This window comes from Phragmites australis, chromosome 15 (assembly GCF_958298935.1).
Source record: "Phragmites australis chromosome 15, lpPhrAust1.1, whole genome shotgun sequence".
NCBI lineage: Eukaryota > Viridiplantae > Streptophyta > Magnoliopsida > Poales > Poaceae > Phragmites > Phragmites australis.
In genome coordinates this window covers 3,934,950-3,956,721 of record NC_084935.1, presented here as the reverse complement: position 1 = coordinate 3,956,721, position 21,772 = coordinate 3,934,950, and the positions used below count along the sequence as shown (strand labels likewise).

General features: G+C 44.4%; 2 protein-coding genes across 2 annotated transcripts; one reads left to right on the top strand and one right to left on the bottom strand.

The window, feature by feature from the left end:
* Positions 1–9,891: 9,891 nt before the first annotated feature.
* On the bottom strand, positions 9,892–10,794 carry LOC133891957 (uncharacterized). Its single transcript, XM_062332679.1, has one exon. It carries the CDS (start codon positions 10,618–10,620, stop codon positions 10,165–10,167), a length of 456 nt encoding a protein of 151 aa, XP_062188663.1. The 5' UTR covers positions 10,621–10,794; the 3' UTR covers positions 9,892–10,164.
* An 8,578-nt stretch (positions 10,795–19,372) lies between these two features.
* LOC133892666 (protein STRICTOSIDINE SYNTHASE-LIKE 4-like) lies at positions 19,373–21,772 on the top strand. The gene is made up of 5 exons (XM_062333562.1): positions 19,373–19,786; positions 19,891–20,118; positions 20,604–20,908; positions 20,995–21,127; positions 21,209–21,772. The coding sequence occupies exons 1-5, from the start codon at positions 19,622–19,624 to the stop codon at positions 21,503–21,505; spliced, it is 1,128 nt and encodes a 375-aa protein (XP_062189546.1). The 5' UTR covers positions 19,373–19,621; the 3' UTR covers positions 21,506–21,772.

Genomic DNA, 21,772 nt, shown 5'->3' with positions numbered 1-21,772 from the left:
ACGACGCGCCCGGTGTATAGCACCAGGTCGTCTCCCACGTCGCTCTCGTGCGCTCGCATGCAGCCGACGACCCGGCACGGCGGCGCCGCCCGGTACGTATGCAATGCCATCGGCCCCGTCTCATCTTCATCCACGCACACGCCACGCCCTGCATCACATCGCGCGCGCTTCGTTCCATAAATGCAGCCGCGGCCGCGCTCTCTGCAGTCTGCACGCACGTAGATTACACGTTGTGATCGGAGGCGGACGCCCCACGAAATGGATGGTGCTAGCACTAGACCGTCTTCTTGCTCCCCTCTTAGCCCTTCTCGTGGTGGCACGGAGATGGGGCTCCAACAACTCCAGCTGCCGCCGCCTTGGCTTGATCAGAGGGCTAAGGTCGTCGCGGCCGATGGAGATCGCGATCTTGGCGCTGCAGCTGTGCCTGCGAAGACAGGGAAGCGGCGGCGGTCGGCGGTGCAGGGCGGCGTCGCTCGCGGCCTCAAGGTGTTTGTGAGAGGGCTGGTCGAGATGGTCGGGAAGAGGCTCGAGTGCTCGGTTCCGGCGGCCAAATTCGGCCATGTCGCCTACATCAGATGAAGCAGTCGGTCTGTGCAAGTTGCCCTCGATCATGCATCGCGTCTTGATTTCAGTTTCGCCATGGGTACTCTTTGATCAAGCTTGGCTAGAAGAGTAGAAGTGCTTGCTTTCTGATGTCTTATCTTTAGTTTCTGATGACTTGTGCATACTTTTTGTGTAGCGTCTGATCACGGGTTAGTTAATAGTACAAGCCAACCTGCAGGTAGTTGGATGTTACGGTACTCAGACTGTTCTGCTCTTGAACTGGAGCATATGATAAGCTTACCCTTAACTGTTTCTAACTTTCTTGAATTTGATCTAGCTGCATATCTACTTGGTGTGTACCATCTCTCAGGTTAATAAAATATTACTAGGTAAGTTCCCGTGGTTAACAAAAATATAAATATTAGATGCGGTAATATTAAGTACAAATTTAAAGTACAGAGATATGAATGTGTTATGGAAGTACCGTCAAATGAAAATATCGGTATCGCTCCCGATATTTTATTTCAGATGAGATCAGAAAAATAAGAAGGAGATTATCCGTTAATTTTTTTTAAAATTTTTTATTTATTTTTATTAGTAAAACAGATCTCATATTCGTAGCCAGTAAAGAGGATGGGAGATTGGAGGACAAGGATGAATGATAAAAATGGATAAATTATTTGAATTTAAGGAGTTTTTATTAGATAAAAAAAATAAGAAAAGATGTAACATCAGAAATAATTTATATTTTATATAGTAGAGACTATATGTTTGGTAATAAGTAGTTGGATACTTGCCGGTATTTGGATCTTCACCTTACCCTCCATACCGTGTGCTGCCCTTGCCGGTATGACAAGCTTGCCCTGGTTGTTCTGAACTCTGTACAACCTGCTTCCAGTTCCATCATGCAGTACAGTTTACTTTTGCTGATCATGTTTTTCCCTGCCGACCCTTTGATCTTAAGATTAATGCTAGTTTTAAGAACGGTTGATTATTGCTCTCCCTCTGACTATTACCTCTAGTACTATTATATCTACCACTTAATCATGATTTTGCTAAAAAAGATGGCAAAGGAAATCTTGATGTTAATTGAACTGAAGGCCAGTTATCAGTTTTTTTTTAAGATATGGGTCCCTTGACCCGGCCTTTTAGGAGTCCAATTTGTGGATGCTAGGGATCCATTCCTGACCGGCTAGCTCCCACCTTTTACCAACTGCTCTACGAGCAGCTTCCAGGCCTGTTATCAGTTTGATCTGAGGCTAGCCAGATTCATGAAGCTTGGATGCTGAAGGGATGATTGATTCCTCTTCTCATTGACACCATTTGTACTACACTTGCAACACGCAATGCTGGTTACAGCCGTTGCGTGGTATGCTGAGCATTTTTTTAGATCAACTTGCTGGCGCAATAACATGCAACAACACGTTGCTTTCTCTGAGTCTCAGTTTGTTTCAGTTGTTTCTTTTCTTTTTAAAAACAAAGTTTCTTTCAGTTGTTATCAATCTGCTCACGGTTTTGGCCATCACCAATAGGAGATTAATTCCATTGCAATTTTGCAATAACGACTCGCAGTACGTTTCCTTGCTTCCAGCGTACTCAAGGCAGCGACGACCACAGTGCAGACTGCAGAGAGAGCTGAGAGGAGAAATGTCAGGCTCATCGATTGCTCATGCAGCAACGATGCACACACTTATGCAGGCGTGCAGCATGAGAGTATCAACCGCAGATTAACAGACATACCAAAACGATTTCATTTCGACAAAGGTTCTTACACACACACAAAAAGAAGAAGATAAACGCTGCTTTGATGCGAGGAGGGAAAAAATCCATGTTTTCATCAAAAAGAGGCTGGCGACAATTACGGGAAAAAATCTAAAATTAGACCATATATATAAACGTATTTGCTGAAATAGGCAACATGTAGTCGTATTTACTAATTTAGCATCCTTATTCGGCACACCGTGCACCGAAAATAGATTTTCGGTACATCGTGTACCAAAAAAACTATATTCGGCACACGGTGTACCGAATACATACTACAGTATAAACCGTATTCGGCACACGATGCGCCGAATATGCCTTTTTCCTACCAAAATATGAACCGCGATGTGACCGCACAGTAAAAGGCATATTCGGCACACTGTGTGCCTAATATGGCTTTTTGGGTATACTGTGTATCGAAAATTTATTTTCGGTACACGGTGTGTCGAATACAGATGCTAAATTAGTAAATACGACTGCATATTATATATTTTGGTAAATATATTCATGTATGTTATCTAATTTCGGATTTTTGCTGACAATTGGGTGGTTCTGTTCTGCTGACTGCTGCTACAACAAGCTCGATCACAGACATACAATGGCATCCATCCGACTGACGAATGGAGATCACATGCAGGGTACTGGACGCCCTGACATGCCCAGTCGCACGAGTTCTCTTCTCACCTGGGCTGCGGACGAGTTAAATCGGCCGCACACGTGTGCCCTTTTCACCAAAAGAGGCCTACCCTTTTCACAAGCTGTGGTGATTGATCATCGATGTTCTATTTCCTTGGCAGCCTGAGCTTGAAAAATAGCGAAAGGGTATGATTCCCCCGGTGAAGTATGCACGAGTGAGACAAATGCGAGGGAGCCTCAATTATTGGCCACGCTAGCTTTCTCGTACTCGTTCGGATGTCATCAAAATCTCTCGAGTGTTTGTCTTGTCTGGCTGTGCTCCGTTTGTGTTGTCGACCAGAACGGATCGCTTCATCAGAGTTCAGACTTCAGAGCAATTTTTTGCGGCGACTGGACTGGCGTCGCTGCAAACTACTAGCACTACCGGTACTAGTACTAGCTGGATAGGGTAGAGAGAAGTCTAGAGAGCTCCGTGAGCTCCTCCAATTATTGGCATGGCTCACAAGGTGATGCGCACGCCCTAGCTTGCGACATCGCTGAAAGGCACCCGTACCCTCTCTGGGGTAGATTCAGTTAAACTAGACCGATTAGCTTGTCTACATCGTGCCTTTTTTTTTCCATAGAATATAATAAAAGAAGACTAAAAAATTAAATTATTATTTTTGAATATCTCAATATTTATTTATAAATTTATCAATATTTAACGTATTCATTTAATTATAGAGAAAACAATGATACTTTCATGCATACACATTATTTTAATATATAGACGACAGTAATACGAACCTAACTAAATTTGTTTCATATTTTTTTTTAGTTCTAGATATTTTCTTATGTATTTTAGATTATTTCAGTCAATTTATCAATATAACTATTATTCATTTCGCTATTTTTTAGAAATTTGAGGAATCGTCTAAATAATATGAGGAATCGTCTAAATAATATTCTAATTAATCAACAGGAGGATCATTACTTATAATCGCAACCTCGATTATTAACCAGAATATCATCCCGGTAGCCCCGGCATATGTTTTGTGTCCAAGGATCGGAACACATGCCTTCCAACATATACATCACAACATAGTTTAATAAAGAGCGAGTAATAAACATTTATATTACAAGTATTAAGCATGCAACTGATTTCAAAAATTTACAACAAAAGTGAGCTAGGAGGAGACAAAACCCCTCAACTTCTAACCATAAAAAGAATACGCAACGGAAAAATAAACTTATGAACAACAAAAAAGAACGGTGCCGCATACCCTTAGGCACCATCTCAACACGCCACCATCAGAGTAGGATGCACTACTCTTGTCCACCACCCTGATCGGCAGGCACGAAGTAGTCAAAAATAGCCTCTTCTTCGGCAGCAGCAATACCTGCAACAACTTAAGGGCAGTACACTGAATACGAAGGTACTCGCAAGACTTACATAATATGGATATATATAATATTCCGACTCCAAAGATTATGTATTGAGCTATTAGCAAGGACAGGCCATAAGGTTAAGTAAAATATATGCGGTAAGCAACCTAGACATATATGTGTGAGCACCTATACTTAACCAAATATGACATTCTACCTTGCAATAACCAACTGAACATAAATAAGACTGCAAAATAATTGTAACAGAAGTACTTGACATATAAGAAAACTGAACCAACTTATCCATCACCATAATAACCGAACCATCAACCACATATCCGAACCATCAACTACATACGAGAACTCTACGGCCAGGTGCAAATGAAACAATAGCGTGCTTATGACCGAGAGCGTGGCAGTTCGAACTGTTTATATACCCTGTAGGAGATACCCCTGAACCCACACGACACGAGGATCATACGGTTTGTGCCACCCACTAAAGTGCACACAAGGGGTACTCATGACAACCTTTCCCAATCAATCACAACCGTGTGGATTGTGCATCGCTCGGCGCGACGTTACTGGAACTACTCCTGTAGCAAACTAGCACCACTTACAAACCCGCCCGCTCACACCGTCGATATTTAGGCCCACAAAGCTACAGCTGCGAAAGTATTCAGCTCGCCTTACCATTAGATCGGCATGTGGTGAGTAAGGTAAGTGCTAAAGCCAACTACCCCAACGATCGACCTTAAACAATACAAGCGGTCTACGGTGCCCGGGTTCCTCTCCTGAATTGCCCCCATGACTTTCCTTCGAGGCAGACGTCACCCCTAACGCCGCCCACATCTCGTCTCATACTCACCACTCATCCAACCAACATCCACATAGCCATATACGTAAACAAGTAGTAAGCCCTAAGCTCGCGAACAACGGTCGAACCATTGCTCGTCTTCTACCGAGGACCTATGCATTGATAAACATTTCGATCGACTCTTAGATATTTACCACGTTACCAAGGCTACAAGGATATAGATGAATAATTTAAGGTAGGGATTATACAATTAACATAAGTTCTACTCATAAAAACCCAACATCGACTCTCCATACATGCAAACCTATACATAAGCATAGTTTATCAATATTTAGATTTCATTTAATTCGACAAATGTGCAATATGATAGATGCCTGTCTTGCAGCTCAGGTAGCTGCCTATAGTTACCCACGCAACACTCGCCAAAATTCGAAAGATCGGAGTTGTCTTCGACCACAGTCGCCTCCCGCTCCGGCTCCTTGTTAGCTAAACAAGAACACGTGCAATGATGAGCATGAATGAATGCAACGAGGCATGCCACAATACTTAACAATATGCTAAAAGTATAAGATATGTGAATCAATACAATACTAAACGATCTAAACGAAAACCGGAAAATAACAGTCATCCAGAGTATCCGGATTGGTTCGGAGTATCCGGGCTCGGACCCTCCGGAAGAGGTGCTCGGTTGTTGCTTTTTATTTAACTGGCCTGAAGTATTCGGGTGAATCCAGAATGTCCGAGTTTCAGAGTATCCGGGCCATCCTCTAGTGAAGCTCTCGGTTAGCCACTATTCTAACTTGACCCGGAATCTCCGGGTTGGTCCGGACTATCCAGGATATACCAGACACTCCGAGTGAGGTTTCGAACGAAACTCTCGGCTACACAACTACATAACTACTCGGAGTCTCCGGATTTGACCGGATAATCCGAGTGATACAGACTTAGGCTCTTCATGATTTTTCCCTTCGGGTGATTTGACTCACTTTACAATTCTGTGTTACATAAATGTGCATATGCCGTATCCAGAAGATTCTAAACCAAACTCGCACCTTAAACCCTAACTAATTTTGAACACAATTCAACGGACTATTTCTGTTGAACCCGGAGTATCCGGGTGAGTCAAGAGTATCCGAGTCAACCCGGAAAAGTTGTTCTTGAGTGGATTTTTGGTTGATTCGAGTTACGATCTTTTCTAAGCCTAAAGAGAATATATTAGGGGTAGTCTAAGAGTACTAGAACTTACTCATCAAATATCAACATGACTATAGAGCTCATTTTCAATCAAACCCCTATTTTTGCTCAAAAAGCTCAAGAACGCCAAGAAGTTCAAGAACTACTCGATTCTTCCACAAAAACGAAAATGGATTGAATAGATGAGTAGCTCATGAGCTAGAGAATGCAATGGTACCACATGTATATCTTGAATCCTCCACTTGAGCTCGAATTTTGAGAGAAAAAGAGAGAATAAACTTGAGTGGGAGAGTGAGAGGGGGAGGGGGCAGCAGTTGTGTGTTGCACGGTGGGGAATGGAGAGTGAGCGAGGAGAGAGAGAGAGGGCCGGTGGGGCTGCTCTATTTAGTGGGTGGGATGGTGGGGCCCACATGTTAGAGAAAATGGGTATTTTTAATGTAATTTTTATTTTTTTTCTCCCCTAATTTTTTCTCTCATCCAAATAATTTTTAACGAAATGTATTATTGTTCCGAATTACCATTACTCAAAATTAAACATAATACTTAATAAACATAATTTTATTTAAATATGTGATTAAAAATTTAGGACTTAACAACATATATACATGTATACATATGTAATAGATGAGTACGCAAATCCCTGTATTCAAACAGACGCTCAGGATAGAGATGAGTGGCCGTCTGGAAAAAGTTTCAGACTTGGAATATGTCGACAAACTATTGTTCTCTGAACAAAATTATTGTGTACGTGTAGCTCGAGCTCCGATTCAGAATTTCATAATCCAATGGAAAGAGCAGCAAGAAACGGCAGCGTATGCTGTGCTACTACTGAAAACGCTGCGAATTACTCATTCGACCCAATGCTGATTGGTGCAGACTCCAAAGCAGGAGGCAGCAGTACTACCAGCATGAGCAATGCTATGGTGTCTGAAACCACAGGAGGGCCCAGCGCTTTTAGTTTTTTTTTTTCCAGAGGAACCGGGTCTGTATTTTATTGATATAAGATGAAAATTGTAAACCACTTATTACAGAAAAAAAAACTTGAGAAATCATAATCTTCTCTTCCACCTCCGATTGAACCAACAGGATATGCATCGTCTTGCCAGAGTTGAGTGGAGTACCATACCAAGGATAGAGCTGGAAACCGTTTTATCATCATTTTTTGCACCACAAGGCACAGCTTGTCACAGATGACCACAGGCCACGGCGCCACCCGCCTGTCCTCATCTTGACCACACTCCTCCTAGGCTCCTCCAACGACGACCCATGGCAGGAGGAGAAAGTTTAGGTTGTCGTTATCATCCTCCTCGAGCTCACCCCACCGGATCTTTTATTGCGTTGTCGCCGCCACCATGGTGCCTGCGCTCGGTCTCTGCGTGCGCTAGGGTTTGGGTGCAGCCGATGGTGAGGGGTTGCAACTTGGGGGCAAATCGATTGTGCCCTTATCGCTGGGGCGGCTGTCTCGACCTTTGAGGTCTACATAGCTAGATGCTACTCTTGCAAGCCTGCAGTGCTCATGAGTGTCCTGTGTCTTGTCACCCCTGAAAAAGCTAATGGCGTATTGGTTCACCACCGACCAGGGTCACTGAGGTGAGTGTTAATTAAATCTCAATAACATGATTTGCTTCATTTTACTGAATGATTTGACTTCAAAGCAAATAGCTTTGATGTAGGAACAAAGGTAGCAACAAAATGGGCGTCTAATAGTGTTATTTGCGTAGGTTGTAGAATGGTATTGCTTACTTGTTTTCGCTAGAGATTGGTGTAAGGGGGCAAGTTAAGGTTTTGATGGCACAGAAACTGATAGACTATTGTTCCAAATCTTTGTAATAATGTGCTGTTATTGCGTTAGTGGTTCAATTGGCAGGGTACATTGGGTGGCCCAAATGCATCATGTGTCCTTTGGGACATCTGATCTGAACATGGTTCATGTCATGGACTCATGCTTATGAGGTTATGTTTTTTCAATTTTAATCATCGGTTTTTAACTGATACTGATATATTTTCGTTCAGATTGGATGTTTTCTTATAACCGGAAATTACATGTTTGTTTTTTTTTCAAGCTTTTCCATTTTTATTTCCATCTGGTTGAGAAAATATAAAAGTAAAAACAGTTATGTGGTTTTTCCAACCGTTTTCGTCTATTTTTCCAACCATTTTCGTCCATTTTCATCCTAGAAAAATAAAAAAAAAAGTCCAGATCCCAAACGAGCCCTAAAAAGGATTAGAGATGCTGGCCATCAAGGATTGTTATTCCGTCCCTTTTATACTCGATATGGATTCTAAGTCCATATCATTTAGGGGGCCATGCTGATGTGGATTCATCTAAGCGGTCGCCACAGGGAACTAATCGCACGTCATCTAATCCTGCAGTATTACCACCACTACCGCTCCAGCGATAAGATGAGACCAGAAGATTAGAAACTTAAGATGCTTCTATGCTCAGCTCCACAAATCAATAGTTGCACGGATCTTAAAGCATAAATCGAACGTGGATTCCGACTCCTGCTAGGAGGATGAAGAATGATTAGAACGCTGAGGTGTCGACCGATCCGGCTTTTCGTAAAGATGAATGATACTACTAGGATACTTGGGATATTGTCTCGTAATAAAAACGCGAGTCGTCCACACGTCGGCTTTTTACTTCGCAGCGCGAATATTCAGCACGGACGGACAGTGACGGACCTGAACAAAATGATCTATCTTATTTGTTAGGCTACAAGTTCTTATATTCTGATTAGACTAAGGAGTATTATATGAGTCTAATATATATAATGGATTACAGACAACAAAAAATTAATTGATATCGTGTGTACGCTCCACCTATGACGTAGATCTGCCCCTGTGGGCGGATGAGCACGGGGCCGGCTCTGGTAAGCTGATGCAACGCTGACCGATTAGCCAATAAAATTTAAAAGATCGGTGTGAAACAAGCGAAGGAACGATCTAGATGGCAGTAGGTGGAATAGTACTTGAGCGCAGATTGATGGCGAAGCTAGGAAAAAAAATTATAAGAATCTCACGTGAAAGACCTCGTGAGTTCTTAATCCACGTTGTCCCTTTTATGATCCAACAATTGTCACGTATACAGTAGAGAGCAGAGGATATATATTACACGAGAAGATAGATTTTTTAAAATATCGGAATTTATAAAATTTAATTGATAAAAACCTACTAGGAGAGCATCTCATGCAGCTCAACGATGTACGGACAGGTCAGAGAGCATCGCCGCCGCGTGTACCATGCGTGCGCTGCAAAACCTACTAGGAGTATCATTTGGCTTTGCTATGCCCGATTGATTTGGTATAAGCTTATAGCAGTTTTGGGAGCACTCAAACTGTATATAAAAAACAGATTTTCACTTTCCAGCGTGCCTATGAGGCAGCAGTTTACGAGTTCATCTGTGATCGGCCCTGAGAACTGTCACGAAATCTTCGCCAATCGGAACGGAAAAAAGGCTTGGTTTACTCCAAAATTTTCAGATACACATTTGCAGCAGTACATTAGTAATTCGGCACATATGTGGAAAGAAGAAACACAAACCGTTTAGGTGCCAGTAAAGTACAGTCACCGATCCATACCTGAGAGAACATGGAATTACTTCCATTTTCCATTTTAGATTCTCGTTTTCCCCCTTATATACACATGTTTATTGATCTTAAATCCTAACTAGCTACCTAGAAACAAAGAAAGGTAAAAGCATAGTAGAAAATGACAGTGGATTACAAAGGCGCGCAAAAGAAAAGGGAAGCTACAAGAGGCTGGCTACCATTCCTGGATTTTTCTCAGCATCCAGCATGTTCCCAACTTCTCTCTCTCTCTCTCTCTCTCTCTCTCTCTCTTTGAGGTTTTCACTCCACGAGCGCGGCGAAGCAACACTCGGTCCGCCCGAGCGAGCTGCCGGCGCTGGCGGCCACGGCCGCGACCGCGGTGGCGATGGCGGCGTCGCGCCTCGGGCTGTTCGGCGTCGAGCGGGCCTTCCTCGGTGCTGGCGGTTGCGGCGATCCCAGCCTGCGGCGCAGGAGGAGCCGCAGTGCGGCGATGAGGTTGTCGGGGCTCCCGGCGGGCGACGGCGGGGCCGACCCGCGGCGGCAGGCGCAGGCGTGGAGGTCGAGCGCCTCGGCGAGCGAGATGGGCGGGGACGCGCGCCTGAGCTCCTCGCCGACCGCGTCCCCGCAGAGGCCGCAGATCCACCGCCCCCCGTACCGCGCGCGCACCATCGCGATGTACGGCGCCGTGCACTCCTCCGTGAACCCGCAGCACTCGCACGTCACCTCCTCCTCCTCCCCCAACACCTCCCTCTCCATGCCCCGCTCCCTCTACCTCCCGAGTCGGAGTCACAGAACGCGAACCTCGAAACAGATCGGCGGGTCCTCCGCCTCGGCCACCGCCGCTGCTTCTACGACGACGGCGAGGAGCTCCCCTCCGCCTGCTTCCATCTACTCCTCTCCTCCTCCCCTCCCCTCCGCTCTTCGTGTGCGCGTGATTGGCGATGCGGCTCTGGCTTTTATCGGAAGGTGCTGGCGGGCCCCACGCGGGCATCAATTATGGAGCGGGGCCCGCGGTGCCACGTAGGACGGAGGCGTGAATTCTGGAGCCTGGCCGCGAAGTGCTAAACATGCCGCGGCTGTTTCGTGCCCTGGGTTTGCTTGTTCGACGAAATCACGGCACTTGTTTTTGTTTATCTGATGATCTTATCCCTTGTTAAATTTTTTTAGATGTTATCCCTTGTTAAGTTGCGTATAGGTGCAAGCTCCTTCTGGGTATGGCACCGATGTTTGTTGGTTAAGGTTCTTGGGGTGAAATATGTTCATTTAAATTTGAGTTTTAGACTCAGTGAAGGTATTCGCATTTTCCTATTTAGACGTATGCCGACTTGTACTTAAAAAAAGTGTGGCACTAGTACGGTAATGCTACAATATTTTAAGGGATGAGTAGAGTCTAGTTAATTATGTGCAGGAAGGTGAGCAACTCAAATAACATTATTCGTCGATCAAAACTAGATGCAAATAAATGTGACGGTCTGTTTTGTGACCGGATATCCATAGTTCTGAACTCTTTTAATAGTTCTGTAAAATATCAAATGCATTTTAAAAGAAGGAATTATGTTACGAACCCAGCACAAGAACACTAATTCAGCCAAGTTTATGAGATGTAATGTCAAAATCCACATTACATACACACTAATAGGGATAGTAGCAAGCTAGACTGGGAAGAAGCCTAATATTGGGATTAGAGAAGTAGAATCAGGGTGGAGGCCGCAAGGGGAAGGCAGAGACGGCCAAAGCCTTTTTGTCTGTCGTCCATGGATCTCCCGTCGAGAGCTCTTCTCTTCCTTTTAACCATCTTGAGCATCTTAGGTCTTAACCCAGCTACGCGAGCCTATAAGTTGTGGCTCATACAGTAAGTTATGTGACATTTTTCCTTAGCCGTTGAACTAAACCACCAGGATCCTAGGGTTCTTGCAACATGTCAACGACCAACATGCTTCGATGGTTGTTGTAGCTTATAGCCTAGGTTACCCTTCCCAGGTGTTTACATGAAGATTGACCAATCTGAAAATTGGTGAATCTTATCTTTTGCCAAACAAATATATTTCTGATATAGCTTGCAATCGCTCTGGTAAATAACCTGATAGCTTTGGCAATATGGCAATCGATTAAAATTGTGCAATGCACCTGCACAAACTTTGGATTGACAACTGGATCCAACACCTCATATCCGTGAGAAGGCTTGTTCTCACGAATACCAAGCAAGCATGCCATTTTGTAGTAAGGAAACAACCCCAACTAAAACTCATTTGCTACTCAGATTGCTTTGCACAATGAATGAAACGTATTAGCTTCAGTAACTGTCCAACTAAAAAATAGCTTGACTATCATTGCAGATGACACCATTATACTTTGTTCAGGGATATGAAATATGCCATTGCTACCCATATCCACTCCATTGAACAAAGTTAGTGGACTAAACTTGTTCAACATGTTGCTTCCCACCTTAAGAACGATATAAAGCATACACCTAAGCAGCAGCCACACTCCTCTTCTACACATAGGTGGTGGACAAGGCCTGATCTCAACTGATCCCAATAAAAATGCCCTCTGCTTCAGGAACTTTTCATCTCTTGGATCAATGTATCATACACCTATGGAGTATCCTCAAATGCCCTTTCATCATGAACCAACTCATTAGCAATAATTTCTATTTGTGCACATCCTACTCTGCTCAACACCATATCTTTGGTATGATTAGCAGCACTTTGGAAGAAATAGGCACTCCAATAAACAGTGGGAATGAATGCATGAACTTCTGATCCACCAACTGATGATTTTCTGGACATAGATTGTGCACATTCAGTGAAAAATTGGAACAGACTCACATGTTTCAGAGGTTGTGGCCAGGGAAGCTTACCTCAATCAATCTTGCGGTCACCACTTCTTTCTAGTCTCCACTAAACAACTTCTACAGACTAGGCTACACTTCCTCCAACCAATTACGAGTTCCAAAATTCAGCACAGTAGCACTCTCACTGTCCAGCAAGCGCATAGGAAACTCTCTATTAGGTGGTGTCCATGGCTGTAGCATTGGTCACATGACACCTCAACTACACCTGAACAACGGCTACGGCACCGGTCGCACATTAGCTTTGCCACCCATGCAGTTGTCTTGATTTGGATATGGCCACAGATTACACTCGAGACACTTCATCAAGGGAAATAACACCACCGTACTCATGCTGAGCATTTCCTTTGAGTAATCACGCACCAAATCGACAGTGACTGGTGGCACGGGATTGGATACGGTGAAGACGTCACTTGATGTTCTAACTGCAAGTGGTAGCATCACGGGCGATGCCAATACGTCGCTAGTGGGCTCAACAACAGTAGGCACGTCGTTGCGGGTGGCATCCTTTCAGTTGTTTTTATTGTTATTTTGTTTAGATTTGTCCTTTCACTTATTTATATAAATTATACATATAAGTTACCCCTATTCTATACTGTAAACTAAAGATGGCCAAATGGATCGTGCTTACTGGACCGGCCCGAGGCACGGAACTGTAGGCACGGCCCAGGCACGGCCCGGTCCGAGCCGAGATGGGCCGGGCCGGCACGGCACGAGGCCACAGGTCGTGCCTGGGCCGAGCGCGCGGCACGGCGGGCCGGCACGGCACGGCCCGGCCGAGTCAGGCCGGCACGGGCACGGCCCAGCCCACGGGCAGCACGGGCACGGCACGGCCCGACTCAGGCACAACTGGCCCAGGAGGCACGACCGGGCCAGGTCGGCACGGCACGCGGCGGCCCATCACAGCACGGCCCACCGTGCCGACTCAGCACGCGGCGGCCCACGGCACGGTCGGGCTGGCATGGCACGGCACGGCCCACCGCGGGGGGCACGGCCCGGCCGGCACGTGGGGCACGATGGGCCGGCGGGGGCATGCGGGTTAACGGGTTAAACGGGCCGGGAACGGCCCGTTTAACCCGTTAACCCGATATTTTTGAATTTTATAGCCGTTTTGTGACCGTTTGAGCTCCAAAAAATTCAAAAAAAATTACAAAAATCACCATTTTTCACCTATAAATAGAGGAGCACCTTGCCCTTCCATTCCACACCAGCAACACCATTTTCTCTCTTGTTTCCTCCTCTCATTCTTGTCTCAAAGTTCGTGAGAATTAGCGATAATTTGGCAAAATTAGTTTGAATTGTTGCAAAAAAATCCGAGCAATTTCAAAATCGTCATCCTGCTGATTTGCTATCTTGAAGTTGAAGAAATCTTGGTGATTTTTTTGCATCGTTGTTGAGTCTTATTTTATTATTTGATTATTTCTAACTCTGAATATTTGCAATTTTTGTAGTGTCATTCGACATTGATCATGGATGCCGGTGATCATGATACATCCATAGATCATGATTTTTTTCTCCAAGGACTCACAGGGGACTACGGCCCCTTTGATACTAGTGCTGCAGGTGATGATGGACCCGACGGTGAACCTCCGGTTGGTTCACATCCAGATCCAGGTGATGCAGCAGGAGTGCCATCGTCAGGCTCTACAAGTGCGCACACATTAGCAAGCAGCGGGTCTAAAAGATCAAGAGCCGGTACTTCCGAAGTTTGGCAAGACTTTGAAAGGATCTACAAAGAGGAAGATGGGGTAAGTGTCAGGTATGCTAAGTGTTATATTTGTAAAAATGAATTATCTGCAAAGCCCTCGGGTGGAATGGGGCACTTGAAGAGGCACGCCATAAGTTGCAAGCAAAAGAGTGGAGCAGCCATGAAGCAGACGGTGTTGCAGTACAACCCCGACGGCTCTGTTCATCATTGGGAGTACGACTCTGCCAATGCTCGAAAAGAGCTATGTCGCTTCATTGCAAGAGCGGATCTACCACTCAATATCGGTGAGTCTGCTGCATTTGAAGATTACATTAAGCAAGCTCATAATCCTAGGTTCACGCATGTTTCTAGACAAACAACTAGTAGGGATATGGTAAAATACTACAATACATGTCGTAGCAAACTTAAAAAATGTTGCAAACATGTACATTTTCAGTTGCTTTGACCTCGGACATATGGGCATGTAGGGCTAGAGAGGATTATCTTAGTGTGGTTGCTCATTTTGTTAATAATGATTGGGAATTAGAAAAGATAATAATAGGTTTTTGCTTGATTGACAACGCGCATACCGGTGAAAATATTGCTGAAAAAATATCTCAAGTAGTTGCAGACTTTGGCCTCACGAATAAAATATTTTCTATCACTTTAGATAATGCCGGTGCAAATTCTAGAGCAATGGATATTCTTACTCCGTTGTTTAGTACTTATGCTGAATCTTTCTTGTTACATCAATGTTGTGCTTGTCATATTATCAATCTTATAGTAAAATCCGGTTTGAAGATGTTATCGCGATACTTAGAAGATTTTCGTACTGCAATATCTTTTGTGAACTCCTCTAACCAACGAATTGCAGCATATAAACAGTATTGTGTTGCAATGGGTGTGCGTCCACGTAAGTTTGCTCTGGACATGCCAGTGAGATGGAACTCTACTTTCTTGATGCTTAAAAATATTATACCATATAAGAGCACATTTGGTGTGTTTATTCATACACATTACCATCAGCATGGGGGTCAAACTTTACTCACGGAAGCGCATTGGTATATTGCTGAAAGGATACTGGAGTTTCTTGAATTTTTTTATGATTCAACTGTGAGTTTATCAGGAGTTTATTATCCAACATCTTGTTTAGTAGTGCATAATATTGTTGAAATTGCTACTCATTTAAACAACTATGAAAATAACAATCTTTTAAGAGATTGTGTAGTTCCTATGAAATCTAAATTCTTAAAGTATTGGAAAGAAATTCCTTTGTTATACGCTTTTGCCTTTATTTTAGATCCTAGAGCTAAAATTGCAGTTTTCTGTAGAGTTCTCGCAATTCTAGGTGATGCTCTTGGTCATGATTATTCTAATTATTATACTAATGTTCGTTCTAAGTTATTCGAAGTTTATAGTAAATATGAAACAAAGTATGGCGGAGTTCGCCTGCAACGACCTCCACTAGCACCCACAACAAGTAAGAAGACGACAACGTGGGGGAAAATATTTGGTGCAGGTTCTTCATCAAGAAGTTCAGACTCTTCGTCACGATCGTCTACGGGCACCGGAATTCCAACATCCGGAGGGGAGCTAACTACCTTCATCGACAGTGACGTTATCAGCCACGAACAAGAAAACTTCAACATACTGCAATGGTGGCATGAGCACAAGACGAATTATCCAGTCCTTTCACTGTTAGCGCGAGATTTGTTAACGGTTCCTGTATCTACAGTTTCTTCTGAGGCTGCCTTCAGTCTTACAGGAAGGATAATCGAAGAGAGAAGAACAAATCTGTCAAGTGAGATGGTTGAAATACTCACCATAGTAAAGGATTGGGAACAAGCTGAAGCACGAATGCAACACACTGCAGAAAATACTGAGCTTGAAGAATAATTCCAAAATTTGTATCTAGATGCTGATGAGAACGTGTAATTTTAAATTTTCTGAGCTATGTTGTACTCTTTTTTCCTTTGCTAGAAAGGTTTTTAATGAGGCAACTTATCAATAAAGCTCATTTTTAGAATTAATCATGTGCCCCTATTATTTCTAAGTTTTTTTATTCATGTTTTTTGTTTATTTTTTTAAAATACCCCCCGCGGCCCCACCCCCACCTACCTCTCCTCTCATCCCTATAAATACCATCTACTCCATCTCAAACTCCACCCTGCCCACCCATCTCTCTTTTCCTATTTGCTAGCCAAGTAGCCAGTATTCACTTCACATCAAGAAACTAATTCCATATTTCAATTCATGGATCAAGGCGCCGAGAACTCAGGTGCATGGTCCCAAGTGTGGCAACATTTTGAAAAGGTCTTCAAAGAAATTAACGGGGAACAGGTAAGATTTGCTAAGTGTAATATATGCAGTATAGAAATAGGTGCCAGATCTTCACATGGAACGGGACACTTGAGGAAGCATATGAAAAATTGCAAGCAAAATTCTGGGGTTTCTAATGAAACCATGTAATTTTCGGAGCATAATCATTGGTTGTACTCTTTTTTCCTTCTAGTAGAAAGGTTTTTAATGAGGCAACCAATCAATAAAGATGTTATGTATTTATTTTCCATATTTTTTATTGTTTTTTGGATTTTTTTTAGCTATTATTTTTGATTTTTTCCTATTTTTTTGAGTGCTGACGGGCCCAACGTGCCTCCACCGTGCCGGTCGGGCCCGTCGTGCCTTCCCGTGCCGACCTGGCCCGTCGTGCCTCCACCGTGCCGATCGGGCCCGTCGTGCCAAACGGGCCTATCGTGCCTCCACCGTGCCGAATGGGCCCATCGTGCCGACCGTGCCGTGGGCCGACCCGGCACGGCACGGTGACAGTTGGGCCGTGCCGTGGGCCGACGGCTCGGCACGCGGGCTGGCACGGCACGACCCGTAACAGTAAATGGGCCAATCGGGCCGTGCCGATTTCGGGCCGTGCCGAGATGGGCCCGTGCCGGGCCAGCCCGATTGGCCCATTTGACCATCTTTACTGTAAACTTGTGATTTATGAAGCATATCATTTATCTTTCATGATTATACTTTCTAAATGTATGTATATTAGGTATCTACCTCAAGTGTCTATCAGCATATACCACATTGCACCGATGATCTTTTAGTGAATTTACCCTAGGTTATTTGGTGCAATTCTGTTATAATATTTTAGTGAATTTACTATTTGGTTGTGCAGTATTTGGATGAATATGTGCATGTTTGAATTTAAATTGAAAAAGATAATATCACATGAAATGATACAAATGCATATAAATAGAGCATTACAAATGAACTCACTTTTTCACCAAATAATCTAATCTTAAAATATTTTTATAAATTAGTACATGAAGAATATTAGTGAATTTTTCCTAGTTTTTGAGAATTTATTTGAGGCATTAAAAATTACTACACGTTATAAAAGTATGCTTCTTTGGAGAAATTTAATTAAATATTGACTTAGGATTTTTGAATCAAACTTATTAAAATGGATTACTAGTGAGCTCTAATTTACTTATAAAAATATTTAAAAAATTTAGATCACTCGTATACTCTCAGATAAAATCGAGACTTAAATAAAAAAAAAGAAATACACATGTATAGAACACAATACATGCTAGCAGGCATGCATGTGCCGCTAACCAGTTCAATGGGCGAGAGCAAGATCTCTCCCGCTAAACGTGATCTGATCACGTTTTCATATATTTTTAATCTTCTAATCGACGGGCTCATTAGATCTCGCATGTTTATCGTGTGAGGTCTTAATCTTACACGATAAACAAACAAATCTGTTGAACGGACGATGATAGTCTATTCTTACAATTTATTGAAACAACCATGTAATTTTACAAATATTGAAAAATTAAATATATATATATATAAAAAGAATTCCAATAGCGGCGGGTCGACTATGTTGTTCGTTGGGCTTGGCCTGTTGGACATGCCATGGAGTCCAAATCCGTTCCAGCCCAAATCTTATCAGGCTTTCTCGGATGCCTTGGATAAGTTCAGTACTATACCACGAGTGGCGTGGGCGTGACGGACCGGACACATGCGAGGTCGACCAAGGATATGATTTTTTTCGAATTTTATTTGCTCACCATGAAAGGAATTGGCCGATTGACCAAGGAGTTCGTCTCTTCTGGCAGTACACTCCCCCCATAGTCGTGTTGATTGATGTGATTCTCTTCTCTGGAACAACAGTGACAGTATGACATATTGGCATGCGACTTCATATCATCGAGGCGACGAGGGCCTGTCGTTTTGGGATGGAGATGACTGTGGAAATTGTATTTGTTATTACTGACAGCCCATAAAAATGAAGGCAAATCATCGTGCGAGTTTGAAAACCAAATCTCAAAAGCATTCAAGTACGTCACCCAATTCCTCGAGTTTTTTAAGATAAAGGAAGCTTTTATTAATTCCCATAGTATTATTATCTATAATTTTCTTTCTGTTTCTCTAGAGAGAATTCTCTTTCAAATTTCAAAGACAGTATCCTTTGTTTTTTGCCGGGTACAAAATTTTAAATCTATTAATTCTTGAAGCACACTAAGAGTTAGTACCTGAAAAGGCTTAGCTTCGTTTTGGTCTATGTATCTGCACGTACGATGAAGTAGCTAGGTATCCGTTGAAAATCGTTTCTGCTGCTGCCAAGACTGAAAAAGTAAGCCGCCTTATTACGAACCGCCCAAAGTAGTACAGAACAAATACGACCTCATGGTTCAGTCGTACGCTATAGCCTTGTTAGATCCGGGCTAATCATGTTCATTGTTGACACTATGTAATTTACCCCCACTCAACTTTTACATGGCTATTTACTGTGTAACCAACTCTCTTATGCTCCTGCCATATAAATTTTTGAGGCATCCCTCTTGCCTCGGTTCAAAAAAAAGTCGTAGGCTATAGCAGAAAGGACCGCTTTTGCTGGCCTCAGTAGCGATAGCGACAAATTCAGCCAACGATCACCGCTCACGCAGGCAGGCTACGCAGCTTATCTACAAAGTCACATGTCTCACGCGCAGTTCTTGGACCAGTGGATCCTTTCGTTGCTTGCGACGCCGGCGAAAACTGAAATCTCAAATCCGATGAGCTCGCTTCCGATTCTGGCCGAAGCCGTACGTAGGATCACAAGCTGAGACCACCTGTTCATCTTGCTCCAGGCTTCCGGGCTCCGGCCAGTGTCAGTTCGCAGGCTAGTTACGTCCGAATTCTGAGGTCACTTCGTCGATTTGGTGGTGGTCATGGCGCCTGGTCTGTTCGCCGCCGCCGCCGCCGCCGCCGCCGCCGCCGTGCTGGCCGCGGTGGCGTCTCTCGCGGCCCACGTCGCGCTCAATTGCCACATACAGCCGAACCCGTCGCCCCCGCCGCCGCCCACTCCTCGCTACCCTCCCAACAACCTCCTCCAGGTTAACGAATAATCTTGTGTGGACTTGTTCTTCTCGTCTATCCATTCCTGCCCGTTTCATGCATGTACGTGACACACGCTTGCATGAGACTACTGCACGCACAGAGGCTGGAGAAGCTGGGAGAAGGGGCGCTGCGCGCGCCGGAGGACGTGTACGTGGACGCGGCGGCGGGCTGGGCGGCGTACACGGCGACGAGGGACGGGTGGCTGCAGAGGATGCACCCCAACAACGGGTCGTGGGAGCGGTGGCGGTTCGTCGGCGGCACGGGGCTGCTCGGGATCGCGCCGTCCGCTGACAGCACCGGCACCATGCTCGTCTGCGACGCCGACAGGGTACGTGCTCCTAGACCCGTCAGGTAGTTCCCCCTGATCAGAAGAAGTTCGTAACACGCACATACATTAGTCTTTCATGCACGTGCACAATCCGATACTCTATCTGTTACTATTGTTACTATAGATCTGTTTGGTAAACCTTCAGCTCCAACAAAGCTGAATATTTTTAGCTCCAAACAGGATCAATATGTTAGTAAAGTTAGAGCTGTGAGTACAACAAAGATATATATATAAGTTATTTTATTTCTATTTTAGTTTAAAAATAGATATTTAAATCATTTTATCTTAAACTATATACACAAGTATAGCTAGAAGCTGAATCTCTATCAAATAGGATCTATGGATTAGTTATGCTAGTCAAAGTAACAATTTTCTGCTCTTAGAAAAACGAGAACTGTGGGAATAGGGTGTAGATCAAGCGAATTGTCCTATGTGACTATGCAACAGCACGAAACACCGATTAATGGTGCAAATGGATTCACCAGGGACTGTTAAGAGTTGGAGAGGAAGGAGTGACCCTTCTTGCTTCGGAGGTCGACGGCTCCACGATCAGGTTCGCGGACGCGGCGGTCGAGGCCTCCGACGGCATGGTATACTTCAGCGACGCCAGCGCCAGGTTCGGTTTCGACAGGTGGATGCTCGACTTCATCGAGTCCCGCCCCACCGGCCGCCTCCTCAGGTACGACCCGCGCACCGGCGAGACGTCCGTCGTGCTCGACAGCCTTGGCTTCGCCAACGGCGTTGCCCTACCAAGGGACGAGGCCTTCGTGGTGGTCTGCGAGTCGACGAGGTAACTGAACGTTCACTCTGTCTGGCTCTGGCACTTCATCCGAATCATACAGGATTCATATGGAGAAGCAAGTGTGAAAATTGCAGGTTCAGATGCATGAAAGTGTGGCTAAAGGGGGAGAAGGCTGGCATGGCAGAGACGTTCATCGACAACCTTCCGGGGGCTCCAGATAACATTCGTCTCGGTTCAGATGGTTCATTCTGGATTGCCCTTATCCAGGTCAGCCTTTCTGCCACAGGCTCCGCGTTGTCATTTGAATGAAAAAGCATCACGTCACAGTTTTCAGTGTTCAAAATGCAGCTGAGGTCGCCAAGGCTCGACTTGATCAACCGCTGGAGCTTGACGAAGAGGATCGTCGCTTCATTCCCTGCGCTCATCGAGTGGAGCAAGGCAACGGCAAAGGGCGCAATGGTAGCTCAGGTGTCAGAGGATGGTAAGATCATCCGGTTGCTTGACGACTCTGAAGGGAAGGTGATCAACTTCATCACATCGGTGACGGAGTTCAATGGAGATCTCTTTCTAGGCAGCCTTTCGACAAACTTCATAGGGAAATTATCTCTGGCACAGGTGACACAGGTGACAGATTCAGTTTCTTAGTAGACCTTTAGGGTTTCCATCATCGGTTTCTATCAGGATAAACTTAGGGAACATCCACCACTGTATCAGCATTGTCAGACGCGGCTATGATGTGCGGTAATCAGCTACCAGTTACGTTTCAAGAGCTGTAAAAGATTCAATAAGAAAGGTTGTAGAGTGAATATATTCTGTTCAGCCTTCAGCTCTGCTTGGGCATGGTAATGGCTTTCAGGTGCTCCTCGATTTCAGCTCCTGTCGGCAGTCTGAAAATTGGATAATCTTTCCTGA

What these genes read in the sequence shown, in the direction of transcription:
- LOC133891957 (XM_062332679.1), bottom strand. Translation starts at nt 10,620, where the DNA reads ATGGAGAGGGAGGTGTTGGGGGAGGAGGAGGAGGTGACGTGCGAGTGC.
- LOC133892666 (XM_062333562.1), top strand. Translation starts at nt 19,622, where the DNA reads ATGGCGCCTGGTCTGTTCGCCGCCGCCGCCGCCGCCGCCGCCGCCGCC. An exon ending in CTCCCAACAACCTCCTCCAG is followed by an intron (nt 19,787 to 19,890) that starts GTTAACGAATAA and finishes CTGCACGCACAG; the next exon opens with AGGCTGGAGAAGCTGGGAGA. An exon ending in GTGGTCTGCGAGTCGACGAG is followed by an intron (nt 20,909 to 20,994) that starts GTAACTGAACGT and finishes TGAAAATTGCAG; the next exon opens with GTTCAGATGCATGAAAGTGT.